Source organism: Chaetura pelagica, unplaced genomic scaffold (assembly GCF_000747805.2).
Source record: "Chaetura pelagica isolate M959 unplaced genomic scaffold, ChaPel_1.0 scaffold150, whole genome shotgun sequence".
NCBI classification, from domain to species: Eukaryota; Metazoa; Chordata; class Aves; order Apodiformes; family Apodidae; genus Chaetura; species Chaetura pelagica.
In genome coordinates this window covers 1,592,611-1,617,370 of record NW_009952052.1, presented here as the reverse complement: position 1 = coordinate 1,617,370, position 24,760 = coordinate 1,592,611, and the positions used below count along the sequence as shown (strand labels likewise).

General features: G+C 36.4%; 1 protein-coding gene across 1 annotated transcript in view; it reads right to left on the bottom strand.

Moving 5' to 3' along the window:
• COL19A1 (collagen, type XIX, alpha 1) overlaps window positions 1–24,760 on the bottom strand; it is a 207,236-nt gene that overhangs the window by 92,407 nt on the left and 90,069 nt on the right. The window contains exon 8 of the mRNA XM_010003471.1: window positions 6,378–6,431. Coding sequence (XP_010001773.1) covers window positions 6,378–6,431 — 54 coding nt within the window. The remainder of the gene's footprint in view (window positions 1–6,377; window positions 6,432–24,760) is intronic.

Genomic DNA, 24,760 nt, shown 5'->3' with positions numbered 1-24,760 from the left:
AATGAGAAATTTTATATATATAACAAGACAGGTATTACTGTAACATAATTGCTGATCAAGACAGAAATTACTAGAACAAATAAATAACAAATACCCATAGAGGTGTAAAGCCAGCAAAATTCATTCAGGTTAAGAGGGGAAAGATTAAACTAGAAGCAGGCTTTTTGTTTGGAAGGGGATGACAGTGGTATTTTTTCTGGTGGAAGGAATTTAAAGGAGAAGTTACTATACCAGTTGACACTTTTTTTGATAAATCTTAACCAGTCTTTTCTCTGATATTAGTTTACTGGACTCTTAGCCAGCATAGAAAACCAATTGGACTAGGAGAAGAAAACAATGAAAAATCACTAGCTGCTCATGAAAACTCTAAAAAAACCCATGACTTTACAAATTCGTCAAAGGATGGGGTTTTATTAATGGTGTCCCAACTAGAATAAAGGTAACAGCTTTTCTATTTGAATTTTCCTTTTAAACCACCAGCAATCTCATGTGCTCTGGAGTTCCAGAGTTCGGAAAACTTAACTTAGTGATGTGACAAATATGTTCCTTACCAAGTCTGAGAACATTTTATTTATTCAAAAGAAGTGCCAGGTATAACTCAGAACCAGAAGTAAACCATTTTTTACTTCCTATGGTTTCAGTCATTTGAACAAGATCCGAACAGTCAAAGATTTTGCAAAGAAAGGGAACTAAGAAACATTTCCCCCCTGAGTTAATTCTTTTGGGTCAACGTGATGATCTGCAAATTGGTATGGCTACCACCAGCAACAAAACTGTCAGAAGATGAAGAGAACAGAGGATTGATAGCTTGCTGCTTGTGCTGGGAAATCACACCCTATATGCTTGTAGCGTCTGAGGAGCTACCCTATGAAGGAATCCTAGCCTATAGGAATATCATCTAACCTGCCCATCAAATGACAGCAACAACTTGCACCCAAGTACATACTTTCTGTGAGTACTCCCATATAACACATAGGGGTTATATTAAAAGGGAAATGTGTTTGTGCTCAAACAGGATGGGGAAAGCATCCTGTCATTTAAAGGAGTCTGCTTCTGTAAATTAGATTTTCTTGCAGACTTGTCTGTCACTTTTCATCTTTACACTCTGATGTTGAGCTGGGTTTAAAAGTCACACAAGGGATTTAGAAGGGTTTAGTAAGTAGAAGTGTCTGCAGCTGAAACCAAGAAGTTGGCAATACTTATGATAAAAACTCTACAGCCCAAAGGAGGGGATTTGAATGACAGACCATTGAGGTTTGAGGAAGTCTTTTAGCAGCAGACTGAAAACAAGCTGATCTGGAAGCAAATGCAGAAGCCTCAAGAAAACAAAGGCATGGAGAGGAAGCTTACTGGGAAATTCTTACAGAGCTGCCAGAGTTTCTAAGGCTCATACTGCCTGGCAACAGACAACTGGATTGAAGGGTTTCCATGTGGATTGGAGACCAGAGGAAGCAAGAACATCAAGAGCCAGGATCCTATTTAGTATCTAGAAGATAAACTACCAAGGTGAAGAAACAGATATGAGCCTCAAAAGAAGCTTCACAGGTAGTGTTAGAAGTTGGGGCCCAGAACCTCTTTTCAGCTGCTATCAGTCACTTATCCACAACTGGGTAATATCTGAGAAGTGCATTAGCCTCTCACCCTGAGACAAAACATTTTCTAAAAATTTGACATGAATTTGGACAGAGGAGTTTGAAAGAGAGTATGAAAATAACTGCATTGTTAGCTTTGCATGAAGTTATCAATATGAAAATTCTTTCTAGATTTCAGGAACTTGAGAAAAATTGTTATGCGTTTATTCCAAGTAAAACACACTTTTGTGCCCTAATGCTCTACTCGATGAATAATGATGCAACACACAGGTTCACCAAGGACTAGATGTGTTTAAAAGTTGTGCAGACATGGTGTTTAGGGACATACATGTCTTAGAAGTGGACTTGGTAGAGTTAAGTTAATGGCTGGACTTGGTGATCTTAAAGGTCTTTTCCAACCTAAACAATTCTATGATTCTGTGACAGAAAAATCTTCTCAGAGCAGCAGCCATTGCTTATACAGTATCACAGAATAGAGATGAAACAGGTAAACTGTACCAGCAGCTGAATACAGGTGCTCTTCCCAATGAAAAAAAAAGCAGAAATCAACTGGATCCCAACCAGAGGACTCCAGCAACTGCTGCAGCAGCCAAGTCTCACCCACTGGACATGCACCTGTTTGTGCAAATTAACTACACTGCATGCTTATGGCAAAGAAAAATGCTCTAAGCTTGGCATGAGCTTTTGAAAACAGGTTTGGAAAAACATCATTCAGTATTTACAGTTATCTGGCCTGCATTAGAGGACACAGATTCAATCTCATTTCAGGTTAAAATCTCCTAGGACAACACTTCTAATCTAAAGTACTAGAAATACAGTAGGCAATCCAACAAATTAACCAACAATGTGTAAGCAAATTATTATAGATCAAAACAAAGTAATAAAACTTGGAAATACTCTGACAAGTAAGACAACAGAACTACACATGCTCCACAGAACAGCTTTATATTCAAAATTAAAACCACAGCTTCAGAGTCAGCTGTACAACACCAAACTGTTTATGTTGGGATAACTTCTAATTTAGAGAAGTATTTTCAAAGATCCAGACAACACAATATTTTTCAGTTTATGTCTCATAAATATTGCCATTGCTGTTTTCTCATTAATGTCATTCAGAAACTTCAAATTACTGCACTACTAAAATTTTCTGGATCCTGTGAAACTCCAACTAGCTTCTTACACTTTTGTTCCTAACAGGAACCTCAAACTCCAGGTATGATTAAATCTCATTACCAAATTCACTCTTTCAAGCAACAGGCTTCTTCTCTCCCTATCCAAATATTTCCTTACATAATACTTACATAATACTAAGAGATTTCAAGATTACAGAGACAGGCCATGAGGGTGTGAAGGTAAACTGCTGATTTCAAGACACTGGATACCTTTTAAAATGTTCCTATTTCTGTTCACCTTTTCCCACATGCACAAAAAAGTCCAATATGTTTTCCATCTTTCCATTGAAAATCTGTGATATTTTCATTGCTCTCTGAATTTCACAGGTCAATTCTTTGACATCAGGTTTGTAAAGAATAGCAATATTTTATATAGGAAATTTTTCTTTTAAAGTCAGTTAGGCTTTCACATCTCCCAGCAGGATTAAATAAAGAACCAACTGGTGAATCCATTGGTTTAATGCTGTGAAGATTATACGCTAGATTTTAATTTCTGATTTTTTTTACACTTTTTTCTCCTTTCTTTTCTGTAAGACTGTATTCTTCACCTAGGTATGCATAGCACATGCTGATAGGTAGGATAAAACTTTCTGTTTTCACTTACTTTTGCTGAAGGATTTATGTCATCAAAACACTAATTAGAAGCATCCCATAGTATTCACTTCATACCTGCACTGCTGATCAAGAAAATGACATGACTACAAAAGGAGTCTGAAAGTTTTAATGGTGAAGATTATTTTTTTTTCCATTTCAGTTCAACAGACAAGCATATGGATATTACATAGATCTCACCCCATAGGTAGCTTCATGGCCATTTGTATCGCAAATTTATTCTTATTCCACATGGGATGTCAGCATGATGAATAAGAAACTGTATTTATCAGGATTTCTTACAGACAGTGTGTCTATGAATCTCCACTTGTTATCGCGATACAAATTATAACATTATTAATGTCAAGTGGCTATAAAAGTCTCAAGGAACAAAACTCAGAGATACTACCCAAGCAAACTGGCTGTTCACATCATACAGGCAAATAACCTGGTTACAGATGCGATGTGAACACATGCCACAGAAGGACTACATTAGTCATATATGAAGTTATTTATGACTACTCCTTAAGAAGCTAAAAACAATGGCAACCACATTACCAGTATTTATAGTAAGTATTCATGTTCTCAAAAGGATTTTGAATAATGTCCCAGACTGGCCCATGGCATTGTAGATACTTGGCTCAGATTCATGGAGTGATAAACTGGGAGATATGCAGAGCAGTTAGATGTGTTCACAGTTCCTGCATCCAAACCTGGTTCTGAATGCAATTAGCAGACCCAGTTAGCAAAACCAGTGAAAGATGGGGGAATTAAACTTTCTAGGTATCTCTCAGTCATTAAATAAAGCCTAGTCTCCAAGTCAAGTCTGGTTTCCCCTCTGTCATGCTACTTCATCCTAGCAAGAACTTTTTGTATAGCTAAGAAAGCACTAGTAACAGCAAGTGAAGGGAAATTTCTTTCTGTGACACATACTTTCCAGATTTTGATTCAAATAAATTTGAATACATTTCTAATATTCGTGCAAATAAATACATTCAGTCATCATTTGCATGTTCTTTACTTGTGGCTACAGAAAGCCTCACTCTCCCAGCCAGAGAGACAACAGATGCCAGCAGCCAATAAGATGAGCTTTAAGTGTTTTCAGGCTTTCTTTATACAGCACTGCAGATTACACCCATGAAAGCAGATTAACTTGATTATTTCAGAAATATCAGATGTTACATGTCTGTATGTGGAATGAGTTTGAGAAATACTGATAGAAACAAAGAGTCAATGATACACAGTCCTTTAAATTTCAATTTAATGACTATCATGTCCATTCATTGTGATAACTGAATCCACAACATTTTATATAAGTGTTTTTAAAAGGGAACTATGTGTGCTTTCAAACAATATGATGTCGTATTGCCTTGTGCAATTTCACTTCTAAAATACTAGAATGACGGTTCTCATGATGATAATCTATAATTTCTTGACACATTACAACAGTTTAGTACATAGTTCAAACTATAAGGTTTGCTATTTTACACTTTCACAGTGCTGCTATGTCAAGTATGTTCTTGAGTTCACCAGATACTTAGTATACCTCACTCTTCCTAAGAGACTTATGGAACAAGATCCCATGTAGTAAAGGAGATCGTGTAAGACCAACACAGACATGTCCTCAGAGCTATGGAAAGAAACACAGATGTGTTTTTTCCATGCTGTCAGCATATATGTATCCATGACAGAAGTATACGGTTCACCTTTACAGACAGGCAGGCTACAAGAGAATACTTCTTTAAATACCTAAATGTAGTTTCAGCTCAATACATAGTATACGTTTTCATATGGAGGACATTCACTATTAGTCAAAAATAGCCTGATCTATCTAGCATTAAATTATAATAACCTAAAACAGGAAAAATATGTTTATGGTTACAGCATGCATAGAAAGCCAGATGACATTAAAAGCGTCATAATTACATAGTCTGTTTTACTGCATTTTCAGCAGACCCAGACAGACTGTCATAACATTTTTGTGTCAAATGCTGACCATTTTACTGTTTTCGTAAAGACGCTTAGAAAAACTTTGCTGAATGTTTTTTCAAAACCCTGTATCTGGATTTCAGTCCTAATGCCAGTCATTCTCCACCAAATTTGGGCAGTCAGGTTCAGATCCCTCTGTGAGATGCTCTCTGTCTTCAGCTGTGATGCTTTGCAATTGGAGATCCAACAGTATCCTGCATTAAAATGTAAACCAAGGTTGACCCCTAGCTAGGTCAAGGGGAAGACAGGAGGGGAAGAGAGAAACCTGCTGGCTTGATTTATTTATATCTTGCTGTGCAAATCATGCTGGTTGGCCATTTTAGTACTGCATTGAAAAAAAAAGCTAAATTTCTGCCCTCTTTGTTTCATATACAAAAAATAAATTTCTATTTAAAAACAAATTAAGCAAAAGTAAGGTTTATTACTGGGCATGCCTATAGTGTTAGCTTGGGATAAAGCTTGATTGTGAACTCAATGACCAGAATTATCGAGTATTTTTAAATACAGATTCATGCTCTACCTCATTTATGCACCAGACCAATTAACTAAGTGAAATCTGGCAGAGAAAAAAGTGAATTTTTAACTCAAATTTTCTATCACATGAGCCACATGGCACAGTGAGTGGCCCATGGCTCTCACCCAGGAATGGCTAACACCCTGTGCATTTTACTTTTCAGAACTCAAAGCTGCAGGCCTAGCTTTACCCTGTTTCCAGAAATGCCCTCTTTTTCAGCAGCTTATCCCATTAGGAATTATTCTCATCTATACCGTGTTGCTTGCTTCATTTTATCTCATAAGCCCTCAGCAGAAGTATATGGAACTTACCATAACCTTATCTGCAGCTCTTCTCTGAAGCCCTAAGAACTCATTTCTCACCTGACTGCATCTCTTTTTCCTGCCCCATCATCTTGCAGATTTTAATTCTCCAGGCAGATGGATTTTTCATCAATCTTTTGATATAAATTCTGAATTTCATTGCTTAACCATTCCTCTAAAAGTTGTAGCTGGACTGTTTCATTATTATTCAGTTTACCTCTCTTCCATGAATGCCTTCTGGTCCTGGTTCTCCTTTATCTCCTTTTTCACCCTAGAAGAACGAATATTTATTTTATTATTTCTACAAAACAAAAACTAACCTGTAACACTTTTTAACAGAAAGAGTATTTTAAGATTTTTGTCTGTTCTACATAAAATGACTCATATGCACTGCTGGCTGCAAAAGCAAAAATATTTCCTACATTCCAACAGAAATTCTTTCCAAATAAATGCCTCTGAAAAATGCCTAATACTCAGAGAGCTGCAGCTCTCTCTACTTCACAGTGCCATGGAGCATCCATAAAGACTCGCCAAAGAAAAACACTCTTGGTTCTCACAGCACTATGAGGACATGGTGCTGAAATAGAAATTTAGGCTGGGGAACAGTTTTCCTTTTGAAAATCATAACATTGAAATTATATTAATTGCTTTCATTCTGAGACTGTTCTTAAATAAACAGTTCTTGTAATAAATATTTGATAGCAGAAGTGTCCTCAATATTATAATTTATCTTTGACTCATACTGGTATATGGTTCACTGATTGCATATGAAAAATGGAAACAATTTTTCTTCTGGCAATTTTATCACAAGTATGGACTAAGAACAACATTATGAATCAACAGAAAAAAATGGTGGGAAGGATGCTTCAGATTTGACTACAGAAGGCTGGTTCCTGTGTTTGCTCATGAAAAACTAATTACAAAAAACCAATATTCTTTGCAGAATACATGAGATGGTTCAGTTCTGTATTACCCCTAATATCACGCTATTGTAGTTAATGTATTAAATCAAAGTGAACAAAACACAAGTGCTTAAGAAGCATAATTTAAGGGAGAATGTCTTACAGAACCAACAAATTTAACAGCTCTATAATTCTGTCACTAGGCTGAACTTTGTCAAATCATAAAGGTAACATAATACTGACAAAAGCATGAGGACTGACTTTACTAGAGCCCAAGCTCTTCATACCAGTCAAAGAAAGGGAATAACCCTGAACTGAATTTCACTTATCACCAGGGGACTACATTTGTCTGAGCAGAACCTATTCATTATGTCAGTATCATCTTCATAATTCTGTTAAGTAAATGTTATTGAACTGAGATAATTCAGCTAACTCCATTTGTGACACAGTCCTGGATTCAGAGCTATTCCTCTACTGGCAATGACAGAGGGCGTTTCATCTAATAATCAGTTCTACTAAATGAGTTTGTATGAGCCTTATCAAACAACTGAAGCCTACTAACAAATTAGCAACAGCAAACTGTGAATTTAATAATCCCATGCACAAATGGGTTTGCTAGTTCATTGTTTCCATTTTAATACATCTTGATGATAACAAACCAAATGCTGTGCATTAGTCTGAATCATACTGTTTGAGGTTTTTCCTCAAGTATTGTCTTTATTGCTTGTAAAAAACCAAACAAACCAAAGCAAAACAAATGACACTCAAGAGTTGTAGGAATTCAACACTGGTTATTTTAGTTGCTTTTTCTATAAAGACCTCTTTGTTCTATGGATTATGCCATTGCTTGAGAGAGAAATTGTCTTGCTGCCAGTTTAAAGAGAAATAGCTTAAGTCCCAAACTTACTTTTTTTTTTTTTTTTAATAGTTCAATTAAAATTTTCAGAAAAAAATGGAAAATGACATTTAGAACTGCTTTCAGGATCTGTCAACATGCTACAAACTTGCAAGAACTACAAAGGTACAGTCATTTATTTACCATATCTCCTTATCTGAATATATTCCTAGGAGCTTTAAAAATCATTAAAATTTATGGAGTGTTTTTTTTTTTTCTTCTATGATTTGTTTATCTACTTTCATACGTGAAGAGTAAACGACATAAATATGCGTAGCTTTTGCTACACATGTAGTAGCATCCTGTAAACTCTGTGATGCAAAAGTGGAAACCTCAGGTAGAAATATCATGACATAATTTGTTATCCAACATCTTTATTACATAAAAACCAAAACAGAGAGCCTGAGCCAAAAAAAGATCCTCCCCTTGTCCTTGCTTATATGCCTTGATGTTAGATGAGGAGCTGCCTTTTTCTTCTACAGCAGGCAGTCAGTACCTTTAAAATGATAGTGGGTAGTTCTGCACATATAAAAGTGTGCTTGGTGAATACGGGGAAGAAAGAAAAACTCCCTTTTTCATGAATTTACAAGATATTTGGATTTAAGATGCTTATCGGTTTCTTAGGCAAAATTATTAAAAGCACCGCCTGTTAATGAGCCTGGACCTCTGTAAAGTCCCCAGAACCACAGGCTTTCTGCCAGGTATACAATTTTACTATGAACCTATTCTTTTTTTAAATGAGTAAATAATTTTATTTTTTTTGGTCACCAAGCCCATTGTGTTGAATGTCCATGTCCTCTGTGGAGCCAAAATTCAAATCAAACAGAGATCCAATTTTTACAATTTATTCTCATGAGAACTGAGCAAAGTCATGCTCATTTCTGCCTTTATGGAGTGCAATATACTGCATAATGAACAGCTTCAAATCTAGCCAATTTGCAGAATGGCTGAAGCCACTCTGCAGTGTAGAGGAGGCTGTTAAGAATCAACATTGTGGCTTACCTCATATATTAACAAAAAGGAGTGAAAAATGTGCTAGTGCCATTTTATATTTAATGCTCCTGCCTGTTTATGCTGTGTTCAGATGAGACAATTAAAGACAATTTATTGGAAAAAGAGGATGACAAAACTTGAGGTGCTACGCCTTGTTCATTCGTTAAGTAAATCTAATCCAATATAACTGAATTATTAGTATTTCTTTGGGTGCCTTCTGCTTTCCACTACCCCAATGGAACAAGCTGATTGGATTGCCTCAATATAAGCACTGGGAGGGATTCCGTCTGCCATGTGTAAAAGTGGACACACTGAATTCAGTGGTAACATTCTTTAATTAGAGCCAGGGATTCAAGCATGGCTTCTTTAAGACTAGAGTACCAGTATTCAACTCACTTGTCAACAAGCTTGCCTCATTTTACTTGCATACTATTTTCTCCTTATTATAAAGGCAAATAAATGCATTTGGAATTAAAATACCTTTATACCTAAAAATTTACCAGAAAAGGGAATGTTTATTTTGCAGTGCTGCTGTTAATCATACTAATCAGGAATTCTTGATATCCTTTTTTTTTTCCCCAAGCATTTTAAAGTACCATTGTTAACAATAGCTGAATTACTCTCCAAAGTATACAGTATCACTAACTCAGTGCAGATATATTACAGATTTTAACCTCTGAAACTCTGTGATTTAAAGGGGAAGATAGTAGATTTAGGCTAGACCTTAGAAAGAAAGGTTTTACTACAAAGGTGGTGAGACACTGGCACAGGTTGCCCAGCAAAACTGTGGCTGCCCCACCGTGAAGTGTTCAAGGCCAGGCTGGATGGGACTTTGAGCAACTTGGTCTAGTGGGAGGTGTCCCTGCTCACGCAGAGAGGTTGGAACTAGATGATTTTTGAGGTCCTTTTCATTCTATGATTATGTTTTTACCCTACATATCTTTATGATATAGTTATGGTTTAGTTGTTGGGTTTTTTGTTTGTTTGTTTTTTAATATTTTCTGTGTTTTGCTACAGCACTATCTCAGCAGAATTCTCTATGTAAATTTTCTTTTCTTGTGATAATTTCTCTATACCTTTTTATAAACTGAACTGAGCTCATAGTAATAGTTACTGATTTTTCCTAAAACAGTTATGGATTTAAAAAAAATTAGTATCTTCAGATAAGGAAAACCTCTATGGTTTTTGCTGATAGATGTTCAGAGAGCTCGGGTTGTGAAGGGATCCATCCCAGTAACATTGTTATTGAGTGACCTGTTACATTTCTGCAGAAAGTGGCATAGTATACTTCAGGAAAGTGGCAACACTCAAGGGGAAGCACTTCAGGACTGCAGAGACACTATCACATCTAAAAGGAGTAGAACTCAAGGCAGACTAATGATCCTGCCTCATTTCAGACTGAGAGGGACTATGGAAGGAAATGAAAGATGGACACATGAAGCTTATTCATAAACAAACTGCAACCCTGTAGCACATAAACCCACTACCTAAGCAGGGTTAGAAAGAGGCAGCACAAAATACTGCAGAAATACACTTCTATTTCTAATAAACTAAAATCAATGGTGATGAGCTGGAAGGATGTCACTGTGAGACCTGTGTCCTCCCAGACGCACGTATTTAGGATACTCAGACACAGAAAGAACGCAGGTGATGACAAAGCTTCACAGGCATTACCAATTCAGAGACCTCAGCAGATACAATTACAAAGAAACTGTGACCAAAACCCTTCTGATTCCAAGATGGTGTGCCATCACCACCTTGTGAAAGAGCGTGAAACAACTGATGTCCTGCCTGACTAAGCTGGATAACATACCTGGAGAAAGAGTTTTCCTTCCTGCTTCACTTACATAGACTGAACAATACTGACAAAGTTCATACCAGCTAAGGACTGCTTAGTGTCATGCATCACATTTCTAAGCAAGCTCTAAGCATTTCTAAGCCAGAGACAGTATATAAATGCAAACTACCACTTCAATTGCATCCAACATTGTAGGCACAGAACTATTTGAAACCAGGCCAACCCTTCAACCCCCTTCAAAAGTACATTGATGAATTGCCTCTTTCTGTCAGAAGGAATGAGGCAGACATCCCTTCTTATTCTTTGTAGAAAAACCTTAAAATGCAAAGTTGCTTCAATTATTCAGAACAGTGATTGAAAAAAAAAAAAAAAAATCAAGTCCAATAAATGCTATAGTGTAGTCCTCTCCAAATGGAGAAACCATGTGCACAAAGATTAGGTAAAGAATAATCTCTGTGGCACACTAGTGCAGAAAAGGATCTGGGGACTATCATGTATATCATAGTGGGAGAAAATCTGTTGCACAAAGTTATTTTTAAAAGGCTCTATTTGCCAGTTGCAACTTGAAAAAACCCACAATTATTCCAGTTTACTTGCCACAAACAAGAACAGTGAAAAACAATATCTAGTTCAGGGAATCATATTTTTCATTGAACTTTGTCAACTTTTAGTTCTCTGCTCTTCTCCAAACTAGAATGACATAAAGTTTGGAAAAATAAGAGGAGAAAAAAAAAGTGAATATAGGACATAGTGATTAATTTCAAATATATGAAATAATGCTATAGACAGGACAAAAAGTTTTTCATTAAAAAATGGGTTTAATTTAGAGCCAAGATGATTTATCTTTGGAGGGATGGGGGATGTCAGGAGGAGGAGTTGAGGTTACAAAGGCAGAGTAGTACTGTACTGACCTAAAAATAGAGTGAAAACTGCCTTAACTGCAGGTTTTGTTTGAGAATGCTCCAGATAGACTTGATGATACCTCACTGTAGGTGTGTTTTCATGGGGTTGAGGCAGATTTAAACTTGTCTCTCTTCCAGGGTAACATTTCCTACACATTGGTTCTGATATGATTGCTATCTCTTAGGATTTATGACAAAGTCACATTAAAAAATAGTTTGAGCTTTTTTTAGGATGATGTCCTTGCTGAGTAATGATTAGAGTGTCCACAAGAGGCAAATGTCTTAAGGAGTCAAAATTATATAATTTAATCAACTCTTTTTGTCATGAAGGCATGGAAAGATAGGCAACATTGATTCAAATGCCATGAATATACCGGATAAGAATATGACTGAGCTGCTTGCACTATCACTGTGCCATTATCACCAAGTGCAGTAATTAAATAGCATCAGTTTAGAGATACAGAACAGCAAAATAAAAATCAAACCAAACAACACAGAGGTCACAGGAGTGAACAGATGAATGCATCCTCTCTAGATTGAAGGACTAAACCATGTAGTTTAGGCATATGTTTACGTTTTTCATGAAAACTAAACTGTCACATTGCAAAATCTGCAAACATCCATCTCCAAAACAGTCTGTCAATTTCATGGCACCCTGGCAGGCAATGAAGTGGACTCAGTCATTGCCTTACTGAAATATTTTCTTATCTAGCCTACAAAACTATGATATACTTGAGAACTGAATCTCCAGAAAACTTGAATTCTTTTCTTTCATATCTAGAAAATGTCACAGTAAGGCTACCAATAATGCCTTACAGAAAACACAAAATAACAATTCTTTGATCTCTTAATGGGTTCCTTACAGGTTTCTGAATCTCAACTTGATCCTTATCTTCAGTGTAACCCTATGTTGTGGAAATATAAAAGACTGTCTGACACTCCGTGAAGGTGATGGGAGCCAGCAGTTGAGATCATTAAGGAAATACTAAAAGACATTAAGTAAGATTGGGAGAAATGGAAAAAATAATCTATATAGAATAGTACGTAACATACATTTTCACCTAAGAGACTTGTTAGGATAAAAGAAACATAAAAACACAATTCCACCCTTTTGGGTGATAGATGTTAGCCAGCACAAGAGGAAAAATTACTGAGATTTTACCTGACTCTGACTTGCTAAAATTTATACAAGCCTGATCACAGTCTAACATTTACATTTATTATTTAATAATAAATGTTGCAAACAAATGTACTCAGGCTTAAGATGCTCAAACTGTTTTTGCTTTTTGCCACATGAAATTTAGATGCTGTGGTTTGTAAACTTTGTTCATTATTCTATGCCCAAGAGAAATAACAAAACAAAACAAAAATCATCATCCAAAACTCAATACTTTTTGGTAATTATTTGAGCATATATTTCTAGATTTAGAAAAAAAATTCTTAGCCAATTTTTTTAATGCATAAAAATAAGAAAAATAATGCAACCTAAAGCATGAGCTTCAGTCTCCTAGATAACATGTATTCTTACACTCAAATATATTGATGCTCTCTTCAGAGAAAGTACAGTCAGTCAGGTAAAATCTGTTTGTAAGGAAAAGTCACTAGTTTTTTTTCATGGGGATCTTAATTTGCAAATGTTACTTTGTATTTATGGCCAAAGGCTTTAGTGAATATGAATAGCTTTCTATAATAACACAAATCTTGCCCAGAAAATCAGTTTGATGTTTATTTCAAAAAATTTCATTTACATTTACTATGCAGAAAGAAAAAATAGAAAACACTTTAAAGACTCTAAAAACCTCACCATTAATAGGAATTAATATTCTATACTTCACTCGTTCCATCTGGCTGAGTTCTACAATACATTCTATACACGGAATATCACTTCAGTTTAAAAATGGATGTATTGTACATAATTTATTGTGCTATGTCTTTCCTTAAAATCCCAAAGCAAAAAAGCTTTCCCAACCACAAAGACTAATGAATTTAGTCAGACAACTTACACACAACTTTCTATAAAGAGGCTACCCAGGGTACATTCATGGTCCAGTTTTCCTCTCCTGCTGAGTCTCTCTGGTTAATCTCATCTGCAAATGTAAAATCAACAACCATTTCTATGAGCCATCATTTACACTTGTCTAGACTTGCCTCCTGTCCAAGCAAATATCTTAACTTTCCAGTATCTTCTTGTTGATATCTAACCATTCAAATTAGTTTCAAATGTTTCCTCCAACATTTTTTTCCTTGAGAAATCTTCCTCTTTGGCACTGAAAAAACACTGATTCTATTAGTCCCCAAGAACTGGGACTAATCTTGAAGTGAGTCTCAGAGATCCAAACCACATCCAGACTATAGACATGACCTTTTTCAGCTATCACGGAGGTCCCACTTTCATCCAGACTTGATTTTTTTTTCTCTCCTCTTCATAAATGTTCCCTCCTTCTTTCACCCACCCATTCTGAATGCCAGTGCTAAAAATCTGTTCATCATTCATCTTCTCCTTTGCTGCGTCTCATGCACACATACTTGAATACCAGGAAACCTAAGTTCTAAACTCAGAGACAAAGTGCACAACTTGGCATTGCAAGGTTACACAAAGTGATTCCATTACGCCTCTTTAAATAACATCTGCTTCCAGTCCAATTCTTCTCAGATGTGACAATCACAAAAACTGCACAATAGATGAAGCATCATCTTTGTATTTGTTCTTTATCAGCCAAATCTGGTTGTTTAGCAGATTTTCTGTCTTACATCTTATATTTTAATTATAATTATCGTTGGGATTAGGTAAATGGTCTGCTCTGTCTTTGTACTGTGCCTAACAAAACGGAATTAAAATACATGGTTTGACTTGCATAAATATCAGAGGTATTACTGAATTTCACTCTTGCACCAATAAAATAGAGTTGGGCTTCAAGTTTCCGGCACCAAATTCTACAATAAATTTGAATTCTAGTATCTTGTGTATTTATTGACAGATTAAAATCTAAAACCAAAACACTGTCTTGTTTCATGTGCACATTATTTTTCCCTTTCTTAAGTAAATACTACAAATGGATTTCACTTTCAGCTACAATTGTTTAAAACTCTATCTGCCTTTTAGTGGGGAGGCTTCTGTTTATACTGGCTTAGCATTAGTGTTGAATGAAGATTTTTCCATAGGAGGAATAAACTAATTTCTTTTCCAAGCTGGTCTCCTAAGGCAACCTAAAACCAATCTGTTCTTGTCAGCAGTTGACAAATAGTATTGTTTTCACATTGTAGTATTCTTTAGTCACCCATGCTTTCATGGGTTTGGCAGGGTATTGTTACTGTTATTTAGATTCTAAAAGATACCCTAGAGATAGTTAAAGTAATGTCAAGTGTTTGTGCAAACTGATGGACTGCTATGTCTTTTCTGCAAATATTGCACCTCTAGGTCTATTTTCTACCACATGACAACCAAAGTAATAGCATTTTCTGTAGATATGACTATGGACCGTCTCCATCAGGCCCATACAGAGAGCAGTATTGGTTACCTCTATTTTCTTAGACTACACTAAGTAGTTAATTAAGGTCATAGAAATGCATACTTATACCAGGAAACTGAGGTTTCAATAAAGCTCTCATGGATCCTGGTACAATCTAAAAATGCTCAGTTTTCAGATAGATGTTTATCTGTTGATCTGTGCTCAGAACAAGTACACCTTCCTCAGTCTTCTCTAAGGTCAGTTCAAAACACGGCTAGAAAAATAGGAAATGGCTGGCTTTTGCATAAAACTTAGTAAATATAGGAAATTTTCTCTCTTTTTGAGAGGATCAAAATCCACAGCTTCCACTTCCTTGGCAACTGTCCATGCAACCAGATCATAAGGTATCCATGAAAATGGGTATGAAAAATCAATGGGTCTAGAACAATCGGTCAAAACAATTTCTTGATTTGTTTACTTTACTAGGTATCATACAAATGGTTGCAACAGCAGTGCAGAGGGAAACTAGGGATAGAAAGAAGCAGCTGGAAAGGAGGAGATGGGCGGAGGAAGACTTTTTATTGTTTAATAGTATTACCTTAACAAACATCATCTAAGAAGACCAAAAAAAGTGCTTTGAAGACTTAAATGCACTTAAACATGTATGATGCTGACTTTTCACTAGTGTTTATCCACATCTGTCTTGGCAGACTGTGGAAATCTTTCCCTGCTCAAGCACAACCATCAAGTTTTATTTTTTATATGCTTGCAAATAAAAGTTCTGTCATCTCCTTTTCTACAGTGACCAATATGAGTAGCTGTGTTTTGTTTCTTCTTTCATTATTCTCTGTTAATGAATTCTGATCTTCATCCTAATTGTAAACCAACTCTATAATCGGATATTTACTCACTCAAAATTGCAAGAGTCCATTTAGGGAGCACATTTACTTAAATAAATCTGTAAATTGACTTCTTAGCATTCGTGCCTATTTTAGAAATATCACGTAGAAGAATTTTTTAAAGGGCGTCGCAATGTGAGACAACTATAAAAACTACAAGGCTGCATAAGCATACATGCAATCTATGCTAAATGATGCTTTCTAATATTGCAACATTAATAATATTTTATTAGGTTATCCTATTACCTTTTCTCATTAGATACCTGTCAGTACTCTGTTTTTCATAAAGAATAATCCTCTGCAACAGTGCCTACAACATCTCAGTGATAGTAGCAGCTGCAGTGTACTGATGGCTTCGTTGCTGTGGAGCCCTGCCAGCTCAGTCTTAGAACATATCTTTGCCCAAGAACTGCCTCCTGTTTGAGAGAAAGGAGACTCATATGTCTCTATTCAGTTGTCTGTATTAAAGTAATACACTGCACCTGCCAGAAAGGCTTCAGAAGTGCTTACTCTCTGTTGCTCTAATGCCCTCTTTCTCCAGAGCCAACATTTTGGCTTAATGGTCTTGGTAAAGAAAGCTTTCCTTTAATAACTGCACTGCAGTAAAACAAAATAATTAAGTCAGAAGTGATTTAATTTATAAATATATTACTTGGTATATTATTAAATAATTTGGTGATTATATTATATTTGTGACTGTAATATATTTTGCGATTGTGTAACAGGCTGACTTATTCTAGTACACACATAAGTATCTGTGTAAACATACAAGCACATTAGTGTAAATATGCATTTTCAACTGGAAATCAAGGGAATACACTCACTACAAGTTAAACCTATCACAAGATGTGGGATCAAGCAAAATTATCATACCTAGACTACACTATCAGAAAATACAGAGAATGACAGCCATAGGAAACTACTCTTACTTTTAGCCCTGGGTAACTGTAAGACCAACTCAATAATAACAACTGATGTTATCCAAAACCCATGAGATCTGTAAGGAGCTGAAGTACTCATGTTACGGTACACTGTACGTACGATGCTTCTCAGTGCACTTCTGGCTAAAGACAACCCTTTCCTCAAAGATATTATGCAAAGGTATTAGTGAAATGTAAACAGCTTTTGGAAAAGCAAAATAGGAAAGAGAATGGACAAATACGTGTATGGGTGGATGGCTGCACAAGAGAAAAGGTAAGTTGTGAGCCAGAAAAGGGGAATAGAGAAGGCACAGATAACCAAGAACAAGTAACAAAACCAGCAAGCAGACCAAAACTAATAATAATCCAGAAACTGTGATAAAAAATAATTTTGAAAATAAATGATGTTGAACTTTAGTCAGACCTATTTCTGAGACAATCTTGTGGGAACACTCATATGATGGGCTATTTCCAGGTATTTGAGGTCACATTTAGTTTGCAAATTCATTCTATTCTGACATTTCTTACCTTTTGACTCAGCAATCATCTTTTTAAAATTCAGTCTGTTCAGATTAATAGAATGTAAACAACACAAAAGATCTGTCATAATGAAGTATAAGGGCTTTCATCAAAGATCCCTTGTGGAGTTGGAAGAGAGACTCTTTTAATTCACAGCAATATGTTTTATCACTTGAACTTGACACTTTATCACTTGACAGTGGGCTTGAGTGCATCCTCAGCAAGTCCGCTGACAACACCAAGTTGTGTGGTGCAGTCAACATGCTGGAGTGAAGGAATGGCATCCAGAGGGACCTTGACAAGCAGGAGAGGTGTGTCAATGCCAACTTCATGAAGTTCAACAAGGCCAAGTACAAGGTCCTACATCTGGGTTGGTGTAGGACATAGGCTGAGTGCAGAATGGACTGAGAACAGCCCTGAGGAGAAGGACCTGGGCTGTGGTTGATGAAAATCTTGACATGGGCCAGCAATGAATGCTTGCAGCCCAGAAAAATCAACCATATCCTGGGCTGCATCAAAAGGAGTGTGACCAGCAGGTTGAAGGAGGTAATTCTCCCCTTTTACTCTGCCCTTGTGAGACCCCACTTGGAGTACTGTATCCAGCTCTTAGGTCCTTAACATAAGAAGAACATAGAGCTGTTGGAGCTAGTCCAGAGAAGGGCCACAAAAATTATCAGAGGGCTGGAGCTTATATTTCTAATTCAAAGCAGAGAAAGTTGGAAAGTTCACCTCAGCATTTAGGTATTGGCAGTCACTTCTTTACTAATCTTGTCCTCAGTAAGACATGAATTGTTTACACACAAACCTCAAAGAAAAACATTTTGAGGTATATGACTAAATCTGGTGATGATACCTATTTATAGAGGATAAAACAGAGGAGGTTTAACTATGACAAACTCAAAACAGGCATGATGAGATGAAATGACATGGCAAAAGAAGGGCAAATTAATTTCAGTGCAGGTATATTGAAAATGAAGTGCATAAAATCCTTATATCCTGTACGTAGCCATAACATCTGGGCGCACTATCACAGCTTCCTAAATGCAATGACTTCTAATTGCCATTTGAAAACAACCAAGAGTGAGATCTTGAAGCCCTACCAAAAGCTAAAGAGAAGGTAAAAAAGAAGTTTCTATGTGAGGAGATATTAGGAAGGCATAGAGAAAAAAAACAAAGGAATTTCACTGTTGTATTCTATACATTGAAGGTCTTGTCTCTACCATCTTTAAATACTGCAGTAGAACTCAAAAACATCCAAAGGCAGCTAGTAAGGATGATCAAATACAGAACATTTTTCATAGTAGGAAATACTAAGCTGCTATTCTTCAATTTGGAAAAGATAGTTCAGGAATGCATATTGATTCTTGACTGATAATGAAAAGGAGAACAGAAATCTTCCAATAGAAGAAGTAGGACACACCAAACTAAATTAAGAGGAAGCAAGTTCTAAATAAAAGGAAGTAATTCTTCAAACACAAATGACATAATTCCTCACCACAGGATATTGCAGATGCTCACAGTTTACACGAATCCAAGGGAAAAGTGTGGACACTAACGGAAGAGAAGTCCATTGAATGCTACTAAATTCACTGAAAATGCATCTGGCTGAGATTGCAGTCTCAAATAATTGGAGGCTTGGAACGAGCACATGGGGAGAAGCACTGTACTTGCTTACTTTGTTTTTCTGCTTTTCCTTGGGCACCACTTCTCTCTATCATTAGAAGCAGGATGCTCAGCCTGATGAGCCTTCAATTTGACCCAGTGGGTATGGATAAGTAAATTAAACAGTGATATAGCTTGGAACCTGGAACCTGGTCATCTATATCATTAAATTGATAGACTCCAGCTGCGAAGGTCTCTTGCAGACATTTCAATGAGTCTAATTAGCATTTTCCCATATAATTCCCAGGCAGAACTCAAAAGTTAGCACTGGCTAAGGACTATTCTCAACAGGCAGTTTTGATTAAGACTGTTTAAAGGGCAAGAGAGTTAAACAGTATGAAGATGGACAGACTAAACCAAACACCTTAGAACTACAGGATAAGCTTACTAGGATAAATGCCAATGTGACTGCTTTTATTAGAGGTAGACACTTCCTGTAGAATTAGCAATATGTTTTTCCTTTTCCCCTAAAATATATGTGTTCAGATGTCTCTGTGATCATATATCATCTAGTTGGTAATAAAAAAGTTCAGTCATATCAAACCACTTTCATACCCACTCACTGAGATGACCGTCTTGCAAACATTTAACCTCATATGACTTCATGAAAGAAATTCTAGAATGCTACCCACAAGGTCTGAGTACAGCAATACTACAAGTAAAGCAAAATGCTTAACCCAACCCCAAAGATTAAAGGGTGCAAATAGGAGACTAAATAGTTACAAGATTAGAAAGATAAAACTCTGACAGGTTCCTATATAGCATTAGGAAATAAATATGAAAAAAACTCCATTCACATTTACATCCAGCTGGCAAATCACCCAGTCTTGACTGCATGAAGCAGGATTTAAAAGACTTCATAAAATCTTCCTCCCTGACCCATTGATGTATCTGTATTGATGGTCAGCAAAGGTAATAAACCACACTTTCATCTCAGTGGCACTGACTCTTTCACCATTCAAACAAAATAGGGACCCTTATTTTATAATGAAAAATGCACCTTTCTCCATTACCTAGAATAAATGATTCCCACTAACAGAGGCCATTGTTACATCAAGATTTGCTGCTTCTCAAATAAATCCTTCTAATCTTTTTTTTTTTTTCTTTTTCTTTCCCAGAGTGAAGCATTTCTAGCAGAATCTAAAGCTTACAAGTAGAAGCACTGTACTAAACACGTGGGAGGGTTACTAAGTGCTTTAATTGTAATTTATGGTATTTTTAATTACAGAGATTTGAGGTTCATGATTGTCTTCTTTCTGTCTATGAGTAATAGCTTCTATTTTTCAAGTAGATTGGAAGCTTCCCCAGTACTTGAACAGTCTTATGTGGACTGGTTTCAGCACTGAGATTTATGGTACAGACATCAAAATATTAGAAAGACTAAATGATTACTAACTTCAACTAGGATCTAAGAAAAGAAAGGTGAGTCCTTCTTTGTTTACTTATGCTTATTTAAGAAAAACATTGAAGACTGTGAAATAACAGATTACACCTGGGGACACATAGGAAGTTTATAGCCTCAAGAGTTCTGAATAGAAGGAAAATACACAGAGGAGTATTTATTAGGTGTGATAGGATGAAGTAGATGTTGAACCTCCAGGAAATCATCTTGACACTAAGATCTATTAGGAATTTTCTTCTAAAGGAAATAGAGGAAGCCCTATTTCCTGGGATAACTCAAATTGTACTTCACAAAACAGTAAATATATACAAAGAACATCCTGCATTTAGAAAAAAAATCAAGCAGATGACAATTTTTTCTACATTTAGGCTGGACAAGCCACAGACTCTTTCTTCTCACATGTATACACAATTGAAACATAAAAGAAGTCATACAAAAGGATGAAACTTTGGAAATAATTAATATCATTATGGTTTTACTTAGTTTGTCTTAGTCAAATACATCTAACTTTTTATTTATATAATTTTACTGAGAAATATCAAAGAGTTGCAATAAAATAATAACTTTACCAGGTGCATATCTCTGCACATACACTGCTACATAGCTCAGCTCCAGAAGGCATCCAGTTTTAAAATCCTTTGCTCATCATGTGAGATGGTAGGGTAATATGCTTTACAAAAGAAGGCAACAAATCAAGGAAAAATGCAATTGAAAAGTCTCTCTCCAGAGTACAGCCATCTTCCTGCTCTGTCACTCAAAATTTCTGAGTCTTCCAAGATCCCAACTAGTACTGTGATTTAGTCTATGTAACAGAATACCTTACTTGCTTCTCTCAGTGAAAACAGAAGAAAGGATTTTATACCAGTATTTTGTAGTGGTGAAATGAGCCAAGGAATTTGTTTCCCAACTCTGAAATCACTATTATCTATTAGTGATAATCCAGTCTTGTTTGCTCAGCTATAATTAACATGTAATTGCATTGACTTTTCTATCACCATTTTTCCAAATAAAATACAGATTTGTTCCACACATGCTGCCAAATTATTATGAAATTTATATGGTGTTCAGGTTCCATGGGTCCCACAAAACTGAATTCTCAGTGTTCCAGCTCAATTACAGAAAGAACCATATCTGTGAAGTATACTACAGCAAATACACATTCTAACCAACAAGGCAGAGAAGACGACAGAGAAAATAGGGATCTTGGTAAAGACTACTATCTGAAGTGACCAAAGGAAGAAGAGCCAGTAGATAAAATAGAATTAATTACAGATTTAATAAAGGAAAAAAGACATCTTAGAGGTTACTTATCTGATTAACTAACAGGCTTTGGGCCAGTTCCAACTCCCAACTGGTGTATATATTTCAAGTATCAAAACAAATAATAAAAAATAAGATTTTAATCTCTGTAGGTTTCAAGATCTCAGACCTAACTTAAGAGTTGATTTCTTGACTAAGCTCACAGCAGCTTCAAAGCTCAAAATATTGTATGTACTCATCCATCTGAACTGAAGCACTTCAACATCTTAACTCAGCCAACTGTCGTATGACAGAGAAGTTTTGACTGGATCCTAAAAAAAACCACAAGACTATGCATTGAAAAAGAAACATTTTGCTTTCCTCTGTTCTTATGTAATTATAAACCAGTGTGATAACTGACATAATTTTGATGCTATTAACAGAAAGTGGGAAAATAATTTAAAATAAACATATCTCCTGTATTTTCATGAAGCAAGCCCTTCCTTCGTTTATTATCTTTTCTGTAACCAGGATAAAAGGTGCAGACTGCTGGAAGAGAAAATTACTTCCATAGTAAACAACAGCATTAAAATTAAAACTCCTTTTCTTCCTTGCTACACTTTCAGCCTTTTGCTTTGCATATCATCTTCTACAGACACATGAAATGTACCATTGCCTTCCTCTTTGCAGCAGTGTTATGTATTTGGAGACTGTTTATGTATTTCTTTTCAGCTGATTCTAGACTAAGCAACCTTCACTTGTGCAATCCTTCCTCAAAGCTTCTGTGTTCCTGAGAACCAGGCATTTTCAGTGCTCTCCTTTCAACATCCTTTAAGTTTAAACTTTACCAATACCAAATTGCACAGGCATATTTGATTAGCGTCAGAGACAACATTCTACTTTAAAGCATCTTAGTAAGCCTTTCACTTGCAGCTGCCTGACTTAATTTATCTGTGTTCAGTTTCTGATCTAAATAAGCCTCAGATATTAATTTTTGTGTAGATACTCAGATTTATTCTCCTTTTCACATAGTTCATAGAATCACAGAATGGTTTGGGTTGGAAGGGACCTTAAAGATCATCTAGTTCCAACCCCCCTGCATGGACAGGGACACCTTCCACTAGATCAGGTTGCTTAAAGCCCCATCCAACCTGACATTGAACACCTCCAGCGATGGGGCATCCACATCCTCCCTGGGCAACCTGTTCCAGTGTCTCACCACCCTCACAGGAAAGAATTTCTTCCTGATGTTTAACCTAAATCTACTCTCTTCCAGTTTAAAACCATTACTCCTTGTGCAACCACTACACACTCCTACAGTGGGCAGATCTTTTCCTAGTCTCTGTCTTTGCATTTTGTGACTTGGACGGTGTGGCCAAACCCCTTACCAATTAAGACTGAGGCAAAAAAATAATTCAGTACCTCAGTCTTCTCAGTATCCTGAGTGATGAGGTCTCCTGTTTCCTTCTGGAGAGGGCCCACATTTCCCCTCTTCTGCCTTTAATTACTGATGTATCTTTAGAAACCCTTCTTAATACCCTTGATGTCCCTGGGCAGGTTTAACTCTGGCTTCTTGGACAACTTCTTTCTATTTCTCCCAATCTACCTGGCCCTGCTTACACCCTCTGAAGACTTCCTTTTTTCATCTATGAGGTCTCTGTTCATCCATGCAGGTCTCCTAGCACTCTGGAAGTACTTTTAAATGTGATCTTTTAACTGACTTCTGAAGTTACAAGACAAAAAAACCCCAAAACAACACAACAAAAAAAAAGGTCTAAATGTGCTGAGTCAGCATCCAGATTAGAAAAATGTAACCATCAGTGGTTAGGATATTTTATCTCTGCCTTAAAATAAGGAAAATCAAGCAAAGAGAGTGGCAGCAACAGCTGGAAACATGTGTCTGTGTCCAAGCACAAATTAATTGTAAAACCTGAGGAAAGCACAGCACAGCTGCAGAGCTATTATGAAAGAAAAAAAAAAAAAAAAAAAGAAAGAAAAAAAAAAAAAGAGAGAGAAAAAAAACTACAAGCCCTTCAGAACTGATGAATAATGGTGTCACCAAGGAAATAAGATCTCTCAATGGAGTTAGAAACATTCAAGCTTAACAAGTGCTTTTTTTAGAGAATGAATTTTCACATTATAAATGTTAGTTGCTATGGATGCTATGGATGCTAGTTTTCACTGCTGTTATTTCTTCCTTCATGATTACTGGAATACCTCCTCTTAGAAAAAAATCTCCACAATTTTAAATGCTCTTAAATTCTGTTAATCCATAATATGCTTTCTTTAAAATATGAGCACTAGAAAGCTCTCTGACTCTTTTGAAGAGGTGTGGTAAGTGAGTGAATACACCCATGTCCAAAGCAGCAGAACTCATAAATTCATTGCACTTTTTAAATTCAGAAGCTACCACCTACTCTCCATTTTCTCCAGTCTGAATGTTGCCAGAATATGTCATTCTTCATCTTTACGATATATAAATTCAGCAGAAATGTTTTTCTGCACCTTTTTCAGACAGTGAGCTGAAGCAGAGATAAACTACCTATGAATCAAGAAAAGATGCTTAATTCTGGTTGCCTAACCAGCCAAAACTAGCAAAAAAGCAGGTAGGAACAGAAGTTTCAACCATAAACTATCACCATTGTTACTTCAATTCCTATTAGGCAAGCTAAGAAGAGGCTCTTCCTTCCATTCCCCCAAAGCAGACTTGCCTTTGATGAGGTGTGAAGACTTATGTGCCTGAAGTCACACAAGAAGATTAGGTTTTGTCATTTAGAGCCACTCAGGATGGCATTCCATCAGCCAAAACAGCCTTCCACAGGGCCACTTCAGTTCCCATTTTAATGCACAAGGTTTGAACTATTTCTGGCCACTGCAGAGCACCCAGGGTTAGGACAAACTGCTTCGAGCTCCATTTCCAATACCCATTGATGAAGAACAAGGAAAGACTTCTCCTGGAATTTACACTCAGAAATGTTTTATGGCTGTCAGGAGACTAAGAATGTCCTCAGGGCAACACA